The sequence below is a fragment of the Syzygium oleosum genome, unplaced genomic scaffold (assembly GCF_021117445.2).
Source record: "Syzygium oleosum isolate NSW1041296 unplaced genomic scaffold, Sole_v2.1 Sole_v2.02, whole genome shotgun sequence".
NCBI classification, from domain to species: Eukaryota; Viridiplantae; Streptophyta; class Magnoliopsida; order Myrtales; family Myrtaceae; genus Syzygium; species Syzygium oleosum.
Window position 1 is genome coordinate 12,623,323 of NW_026607486.1, and position 10,312 is coordinate 12,633,634.

At 34.0% G+C, this 10,312-nt stretch overlaps 1 protein-coding gene across 1 annotated transcript; it reads left to right on the top strand.

Annotated features, from left to right (window-relative positions):
• Window positions 1-8,450: 8,450 nt before the first annotated feature.
• Window positions 8,451-9,724, top strand: LOC130135352 (uncharacterized). Its single transcript, XM_056304288.1, has 2 exons — window positions 8,451-8,510; window positions 9,225-9,724. The coding sequence occupies exons 1-2, from the start codon at window positions 8,471-8,473 to the stop codon at window positions 9,620-9,622; spliced, it is 438 nt and encodes a 145-aa protein (XP_056160263.1). The 5' UTR covers window positions 8,451-8,470; the 3' UTR covers window positions 9,623-9,724.
• Window positions 9,725-10,312: the final 588 nt, after the last annotated feature.

Genomic DNA, 10,312 nt, shown 5'->3' on the forward strand with positions numbered 1-10,312 from the left:
AAACTTATCTTCCGCAGCAAAATCTTTTCCGCAAGACACAAACCGAAAGAAAGGAAAGGTTAAAAAAGGAACATCAGTTCTTTTCCTTTTTTCCATCCTCAAGTCAATGTCAAGGTGCACCCGTTCTCACTATAAGCCTAAGTTTGCTCTTGTTCTGAGCACGAGAACATATTTGTGGACACTTTTGCGACAATCAATTTCGAACAAAACAAGAGCGCCTTACATCAGACAATGATTTACAAGTCATTATATTGCAAATCTGTGAAAACTGGAAGTTGAAATACTTTTAGCTAATTGACTTCCGATTAATTTGTTTCGGGTTTTCCCACTTTGTTAAAATCTTCGATGAATGATGCTTAGTCCGACATTACAGGCATTGATGAATGACAACGATGTAGCGTTCGCTTAATTTTGAGTCTGTCCCCGTGGTACATTACACGCAAGTCGCTAATGCCCAATAGCGTGGAAAGAGCAAACACAAAAGGCAGAAATTAGATTAGCGGACAATGGAGTGTAATTGACTTAAGCTTTTTTCTTGGTCATATAATGAGTCAAATTGAGTAAACCTCAAGCCTGACAAAACCCGATTATCAAGCGCCCTATAATAGATCCAGATGTGCGATCAAGCTTGATTACCCAAGTTCAAGCTCCGACTTTGGGAAATCTCTAATAGGTCAAGCTCGACTCAGATTAACTCATTTAGTGTATATATTATTGTTTGGGCTTGAATTAAGCTACATTGTTTTAACGTCCGTTCCAACTAGGCTGTGCTTGTATGGAGGATGTTATTATACCGTAAAACCTTCTTCTTCTTTTTTCCATTTCTCAGTGTTTAACATGGAAAAATAAATTGGTCAAAGGAAAATGACTTCACTTAACAAGAAAACGCTAGATCCAATCTTCAATTTGGATGGCAAATGATTGCGACTAAAGACAAGGCATCAAATGCACATGTAATTGTTTTTTCTCTTTTTTTCAACTAACAAAAAAACAACACACGTTTGTGGACAAAACAGTGAAAAAAGTTTTAAATAAAGAATGAAATAACTTTTCAAAATTTGAGATCTTTCAAGAAAAAGATATACTAAATCATCGAGATAGATTATATTTCAGAAAGGTAAGAAATTGTCCGTATCAACTTGAATTTGATTTTATCCTTTGGTTAGGGAATTAAGCTGAAATTCATGACGACAACTTTGCGTGGGCTTGTATGGAAATTCTTGAAAAAAGATTGAGGTCGAAATCTTTCTTCGATTTACTTTACATATGTAGTATATTTACACATGTAGTAGAGATATGGCTTGAGCTACATATATATATTTGTCTTTCGCAACGGGTAGACTCTACTATTTAATTGAAAAGAAAGAAAGTATATTCATTTTTTTCCAGACTTGGAATATCAAATTTTGAAAGATATAGACAAAATAAATATTTAAAAGATATAAAAAAATTACATGATTTTTTATAGTATAAATAAAGATATTTATTTGAAAATAAAAGAAAATAAGAAAGAATATTAGATCGGCGAAGTGTAGTTATAGAATATCAAATTCTAAATATTATTCGTATACTAGTTTGCCGTGTTTGAGTTGTAGAATGTATTGTCTTAGTTCTCTTAAAATATTATTACATCTCCATTTCGTGCAATTTTTATCCAATATCTTAGTCTGCATGTTCATATTTTTTTTTATATTTTAATAATGAAAGCACATTTTTAAATACTATTTTTTTTCAAAAGAGGGTCCAACACCTTCGAATTTGGAAACATTGAATAAAGCTGTTCTATTGCTACTCCTCACGCACTGCTTCACAATTTTGAAAATGTTTTCCTTTTGCTCTACATATATCGAGAAAGACCTATAAGGGTACGCATGGCAACGATTCTATGCCCAGGAACTGATTCTGCTTAGAAATAATTCTTTTTGATTCTATGCCCGGGAACTGATTTTGAGCATTTGAAGGCGTTTGGTAACGACCCAAAATTTCCATTTCTAAAATAGAAAAAGAACATAAATGCGTTTGGTAACGGCACAAAATTTCTTTTTATTAATAATATTTTTAAATATTTTAATATTTCTTTCTTTCTTTTTTCTTTTTTTTCTTTTCTTTTTTTCTTCTCCTCCTTGGCCATGGCCAGTAAATATTTTTTTATTTTTTTTGGCCATGGCAGGTAAAATATTTTTTGTTAATAATATTTTTTTATTAAGACATTTTATTGAAAATATTTTTTCTTTTTTTGGGCCCTGGCCTGGTCGCAAGCCATGGTCAGTAAATTTTTTTTATTAATAAATTTTTTTATTAAAATATTTTAATCTCGCCGGATCCGGCGAGGGCAGCCCTCACATCGGACATTTTTTTTTTATTCTTGATTGTGTTCCAAAACTGATTCTGGGAACAAATTCTTGCAAATTTGTGCCCATAATCAAAAAATTAAACAACCGAATTTCTGTTCCCAAATTGATTCTGGGAACAAAAGAACAGAAATTTTTACTGTTTGGCATGTTACCAAACGGGCCCTAAATGAATTCGTGTGCAGTATCGTAACTTATCTCAAAAGCTTGATAAGAGGTCGGAGAAGGTAATGAATGTGCAAATGTCATCAATCGTGATCTCTAGTTTCTTAATTCACTGCACTGTTGTGATCATGACCATACACAAAAAGAGAAGAAAGAAGCTTTGATTAAAGCCTTGATCTTGCAATTTTTAAGCCCTTTTGTTGTAAACATGAAGATTCGATAACAATGCGATGTCTCATTGATCACTGTTCCCATCTGTCAGTGCCAGCTTTGCCATCATAATCTGTCAACTCTATCTCCATCAATTAGGGCCATCTTCATCACGTTCTCATTCACTTTGGATGAGCGGGCAAAAAACACGAAGGCTGAACTCCAATTGCAATTAGCCAAATTCCAATTAATTCGTTCAAAAAGGGGATGAAATTACTGTTCCACAAAAACAACAAGAAAGAAGCAAAATGAGAGCTCGATTAGTTTTTTTAAGAAATGTGTTTTAATAATAAGAATTGTAAAGAAAAATTATCGATCCGGTTCATAAGAATTGGGAACCGAACCGATTATCACCAGTTCGAAATTTTAGGCACTAGGAATCGCCTACAATCGGCCGATCCAGTCCGAGTCTAATGCTCACCCCTAATGAATATACATAAAAACATGGCATGATCACTTAGTGTGCGGAATCTCTATGATTTACAATTGGACAAAAAAGATCTCATGGACGCTAGATGACAAATCATGAAGTGTTTAACATCTATTATCCGAGCTTTAATTTAGGTGTTAATCTCGCTGTGGTGTGTTTTTGTCTCGAATTATCTGTTGCTGTGGATACAGCTTTGGGACAATAAGTGCATGCACCTGCCAATCCAAAACAAGAATTGGTTCATGAACTATCATCAAACATCAATGTCTTCCTTCATGTTTCTTATAAGACAAAAGAATCTTCTCTTGATGATCCATCAATACGATTATGTCATCTTGGAAGAGTAGCCTATCTAAAAGACAACAGTCTATGGGTATACTAAGGGTGCGTATGGTAACGTTTCTATTTCTGAGAACAATTTCTTTTCAGAAATAGTTTTTTCTATTTCTATTTCCTGGAAGAGTTTCTGAGCAAAATAATGCGTTTGGTAACTGCACAAAATTTCTATTTCTAGAACAGAAATGTGTTTGGTAACTGCACAAAATTTCTATTCCTGGAATAGAAAAAGAACATAAATGCGTTTGGTAACTGCACAAAATTTCTATTCCCAATTTTTTGCATTCAAATCTATATCTTTTATTTAACTATAAGTACAAGTTATAAGTGAAAAAAATCAATAAGCATGATTTATTGGTTTGTCTAATCCTTTTTAGGGGTTTAAAACCCCTTTTAATCCCTCAACTAAGGAATCTTCAAAAATACCACTTGGGCACCTCAAAAATTTAAATTTCACTCAAAGTGGGTGGCCGCAGGTATTCTAAGCCATTATGTGAATTTTTTTATATTTTTTGGGGTAAAATTTATTAAAATTTTTTACTTTCCCTAAATCTGTTTCTTTTTATTTTTCCGAAAATTTTTTATGAAATTTTTTTAATTTTTTCAATTTCGGAATTTTGCAAATATTTAAGGATTTTCTGAGTTTTTCTGATTTTTATGGATTTTATGAGAATTTTTCTGATTTATATGAATTTTGGGAATTTTTTAATTTTCTAATTTTTTATGGGATTTTTCTGAAATTTTTCTAATTTTTATGAATTTTCGGAATTTTTTAATTTATTCTAAGCCATTATGTGAATTTTTTATTTTTTTTTTGGGGAAAAGTTTATTAAAACTTTTTACTTTCCCGAAATTTGTCTCTTTTTATTTTCCAGAAAGCTTTTTATGAATTTTTTTTAATTTTTTCAATTTTGGAATTTTGCAAATTTTTATGGATTTTCTGAGTTTTTCTGATTTTTATGGATTTTCTGAGAATTTTTCTGATTTTTTTTGAATTTTTGGAATTTTTTATAATTTAATTAATTTTTTTTATAATTTTTTTATTATTTCCGCCGAGAATGGACCGGACCGGTGCTTTGAGACGGTTTGCAGACGACGGAGGATGGAGGAGGAGCTGAGGTCGCAGCTTGAGGACCGGACCTTTCTATTTCTATTTCTATTTCTAAGAACAAAGAAGTAGATTTTTTCTACTTCTTATTTATGTTCCAAATCTATTTTTTGGCCACTTTTCTATTCCAGGAAATAGAAAAATAAAATGCGTTACCAAACGGATTTCTGTTCTTTTTTTGTTCCAAGGAACAGAAGAACAGAAAAATAGAGAAACAGAAGCGTTACCAAACGCGCCCTAATTGACAGATTCTTTGGGTTTTGTTTTTTTATAGATTAGGGTGAGAGAGAGAGTTATGGCGAAGTATAATGTAGCGGAATTTTTTTTTTGGTCTGTATGTAGTGGAATTGAAAGGGTGTTTATTTTTTAGGTGTGCTTTTTATTTATTGCACATAAACTGTTAGAGTAATTAAATATTAAATAACCCATTCATCTAACAGCTTAAATTTTTAGAATAGTTAACAGTGGTCCGACAAAATCTCATGTAAACGAAATACAAAACTAGATTAGATTGCACTGAATTGGCTCATATCTTCAATTTCCCAAGGAAAAACCTTTTGAAATAAAAAGTTAAAAAAAATGGGAAATATTTTTAATTTCAAATGAAGAGATGGCGACGAATGGGAATCACATCCACATATATGTTCATGCAACAAAAATTAATCATAATTAGTAAAAAGAGGTAGAGCTTGTAGGTAGATGGTTTTCAACTTTCTGTTTATGTTTAAACGTATTTTCTTTTTTGGTTAAGACCACAAAAAACCTCAAACTTGTATATTTATGACAAATTTATCCCAAACTAATTTTTTTACCACCAAAATCCCCAAACTGGTATATCTGTGACAAATTTACCCTAACTAATATTTTGACCACCAAAAACTCCAAATTGATACATTTGTGACAAATATACCCTCCTTTAGTTTCCGTTAAATTAGATTAATATCACGAAAAATTACAAACTAGTACACTTGTGACAAACAGATGGTAAAACACCAAACTGTACACCCGTCAACTGTCACATATTATCCAACTCGGCAATTTGATGGTAAAATTTAGTGAAAACTAACGGAGGGTAAATTTGTCACAGATGTACAAGTTTGAAGTTTTTGGTGGTCAAAAAATTACTTTGAGGTAAATTTGTTACAAGTGTATCAGTTTGGAGTTTTTCGTAGTATTAACCCTAACTTTTTCATGGACGTAGGTTTAAGAAGAATTTTCGAATTTCATATCACTAAATTTTTTAAAGAAAGGCATTGATATTCAATTTTTTTTATCGATATAACGATTATAGTCCTTAAAACATAGTGATTTTTCTATTTTCGCGTAATTTGTGTAACATAATACAAATTTTAATGTAAAAAAATAGACCAGTCATGATTTCTACAATGTATTGACATCTAAGTTTTGAGAAGGATCGATCTGACAATATCTTGGCCGTTCGCCAGCAACTCCACCAACGACCGCGATTGACATCTCCAAGCGCCTCTCTTCTCAAGCCTCCACGCCTTCCTTCCATCGTAGACTGACTGAAGGTGTATTTTAATTCAGGGTTAATATCACGACAAATCCAAAACTGGTATATTTATGATAAATTTACTCCAAATTAAATTTTTTGATCACCAAAAATTCAAACCGATACACTTATGACAAATTTACCCTCAGTTAGTTTCCGTTAGAATTTTACCGTCAAATTGCTGAGTTGGATGACACATGACAGTTAACGGGTGTACCGGTTTGGGATTTACCCTCTGTAAGTCACATGTGTACCAGTTTATAATTTTTCGTGATATTAGTCCAATTTGAAGGAAACTAACGGATGGTAGATTTGTCACAAATGTACCAGTTTGGGGTTTTTGGTGGTATAAAAATTAATTTATGGTAAATTTATCATAAATGTACAAGTTTGGTATTTTTCATGGTATTAACCTTTTAATTTATTAATTTATCATTTGGCAGAAAAAATTAGTAATTGATGTGCAAGTCGGACGATTGTTGGCCCCCCAGACTTGGTATTTCCCCTAAAACTATATAATTTAACTATTTTAATAACAAAAAATCCAAAGAAATTTTTTTTCGAAAATTCTTGAAATAATAACAAATTAATTGATGGTCAGACGTTTTCATTAATTGTCCTAGAAAGTGGAAGAGCTTTAGTTTTGACTTCCAATAAAACAAAAGGAATGACAAGAGATCGGGAGAATATAAATAATTCACTTATTTTTGGTTAAATCATTTTTAAATGGGGTCATTTTAATTTAACAATTTCTCAGTTTAGATAAATTTAAAATACAATAACTTGGAAAATGATAGCGGAATTACACATATTCAAGGCCAACTGAACTACACATTCCTTTTTTTTTTACAGGAAATTTTTTTTATTGATTATTTCGTTTCCATATATAGGAGAAGAGAATGAGAGAAAGATCTTAGTTGAATATGATATTTCAATGTAAAATACAATGGGAATTGGGTGAAATTTTTATGTTATATTTTGGTTATCAAGCGTGCCCTTCTTTTAATGTTAGAGAAAAGTGAAAAGGACCATTACCTTAAATAAATTAAATGGAAATTGAAAAATCACTCTCTTTATTATGTAAAATAGAAAATCAATTACAAATACCTTGATTTTGAAAATTCAAGCAATAGTGCGAAATTCAAAACTCTTGTAAAACTGACGTCCATGGAAAAAAATAAGAAAGAAAGAAAGAAAGAAGAAGTATTTGTTGGGAGAGAGAGAGAGAGAGAGAGAGAGAGAGAGAGAGAGCTAAGGATGGTGTTGGTGTCGGTAATGGTGGTTTGGACGAGTGGTGGTGATGGTGGCTTCCACAAGTGGCGGTGGATTGAGTGAATGGGGGGGTTTTGATGAACCTAAGGTTATTAAGATTTGTGCAAAATGATAACTAGACCTTCTTTGTTTCATCGGTCTTCTTTACATAAGAAAAAGGCATCGACATATCATACATACATACATATATATATAGCAAGTTTCTTTGGAAAAAATCTATCATAATTTGTATTAGTAGGCTCACGCGATCACATGTGGTCTGCATAAGGCAAAGTACTTTTCCTAGAGTAGGAAGTGCGATCGCACGATTTTCGTGTGCATGAAATAGTACGTAAAAAGTGTACAAATACGCTGCAACGTAAGAATTGGTACGGCAATTACCTCGGAACTCATGTCACGCAAATAGACGTGACTCCAACATATAACATGAAGGGACAAGTGCACTACAACCTTAAACTTGTCACAAAAGTGCATTTGAGTCCTAAAACTTGCAAAAAGTGCAATCGAATCCTAAAACTTGTTAAATTGGTTCAATCGAGTCCTAAAGTTAACACCGTTAAATTTACTGACGGAAAACGCTGACGTGGCGCTTATTAATCATTTCTCTCTCCTACGTGAAAAATGGTTTAAGCAAAAATATCCAAGTATGCAAAACAACATCGTTTATGGACGTCCCTCTTTCTTCTTGAACGTCTCTCTTTCCTTTCCCCTTAGCGTCGTCTCCTTCCTTATTCCTTATCTGAACAGTATGCTCCGATTCAACCTCTGCTGGAACATCTCTTCTTCTTCTTCCGAATTAAAGTCGTCTGAACCCTATGCCCAGAGTCATCGTCGTCTTTCTCTCCCTCTAAATGAAATTAACACTCAGTCTCCCTTTGAACCCTAAGCCCCAAATCGAGTTTGATGATCTCGAGTTCCCTTGCGTTTTGGATCTCCTCGAGAGTTGGAGTTCGATGCCCATTGTTATCTGGAGTTTAATCGCGATCTGGAGTTCGTAGAGTTCGAGTTCTCTTCTTCGTTGATCGCGAGTTCGTGTGAAGACCTGTCCTACGAGAGTCTCGACGACGGATCGAGCGACTTCGACGATGGAGACGGCGACGGCGACGGGGACTCCTCCTTGTGCAGGTCGGTATCGCTCTCTGCATTATAGCATTTAGGTATCGAGCGGCGTGTGTTTCTATTCTAGTTCGGTCAAGATCTGTGTGTTCGGACCGATTCGATTTGTGTTGCGATTTGCAATGAGGTAGGGTAGGGTAGTTGCTTAGGTTCCTAATTTTAATTCGCGACCACGTGAGAAATGGTTCGTGTCTTCGGTTCTTGATTGGTTTATGTGGAGCTGAGCCTGGACTCGTGATATTAGCTCTAAATGTTTCTCTTCTGGTCCTTATTAGTGAGTTGCTTTACCACATATATGGTGGAAATTTTGTGTGCCGAAAGATTGAGAAATTTTGATTCACTTTTTGTGGTGTATACTGCCTGTCAGATTCTTCCTGGTTATATATGAAATTTTCGAATTTGTTATCGTTTCCTAGAATTTCTTCTCAATTGCCATATGATGCCAAGCATCAACCATTTCGAGAAAGATTGTGCTAAAGTAGTTCATTGTCTGGAACATGTTGCAACCAAGCAAGCAAATTTTTAATCAACAGTTGAAGTATGACCTTCATAAATGAGCCATCATCATGTACATTGTAGTGTTAACTCTATAGTACAATGGAGTTTGTTTTCTCATTTGTTTTTATGCTCTTTTCTCTCTTAGAATATTTATTTGTGCGGTTAAATCATCAATATTTTTCTTCTGCTCAGGCAAGTTTACTCTTTATTTTTGTCCCCTTGTAGGTCTAATGGCCGAGAACAAAGTTTATGTCACTGTTTTCTTTGGAGGTAAGTTTCAAGTTGGATCGCCATTGGAATACGTAGGTGGAAGGGTTGATGTTATCGAAATAGGCTTAAATAATGGTTCATTGTCCAATATAATTGAAGCTATTGAGGCTTTGAGTGTGCGTGAAATAGAGAAACTCTTTTACAGAGTTCCTGGAAGTACAACTCTTAAAGACGGGCTAACTTTTAGGTATTTATGGGATAACTCTGATGTGATAGATCTATTTTATCATCATCTGCGTTTTGAAAATATTGACCTATATGTTGAGCATGTTGATGATGAAGAGACGAAAACTGAAATGGAAATTGGAGGTCTGTATAATGTGATTGGGAATATTGATGATGACGAGAATTAGCTTGAGGTTGCTAATAGGGATCTAGATGAGGGGGAGGATGATGATGCATGTAATTTGGTGGATGTGGAACAATTGAGTGACGGTGATGATTTTGAACTGGCTGATGCAAGGGAGAAAATTAAAGGAATTTTCAGCGAGACATAGGGTAAAAAGTGGCGCTTATAGTGAGGCAACTGGCACTTCCCAAACACTGATTATGGATGAGGCTCGATCGGTAGATGCTTCTGGGTACGAAACAGAGTACCGTTATTCAGATAAGGAAGAAAGTCTTCAATCAGGTTTGAATGATAAGGGCGACGAGGAGGTTGATGTTGCTATTTCAAGGAGGAGAAGTAGGTTCCCATCATATGAACAAAATGGTACAAATGCGGTATTTTTTGTCGGCATGACATTCGGGGATGCAACTGAATTCAAAGATGAAATTTTGAGGTACTCTGTGGTTGAGTAAAGAGCAATCAAATATACCAAGAACACAACTAGATTTGTAAGAGCTAGGTGTGCCTAGACAAATTGTAATTGGATGATTTATGGTGCTCTTGATAGCAAGACTGGGTCATTTCATTGGAAAAAGTATATAGATGAGCATATATGCAGTGTCACTTTCGAGAATAAGAGAGTGTCTAGTGCTTACTTAGCTAAACACTTCATGATTCTCATTTCTGCAATGCCTAAAATAAATGCACCTAAGTT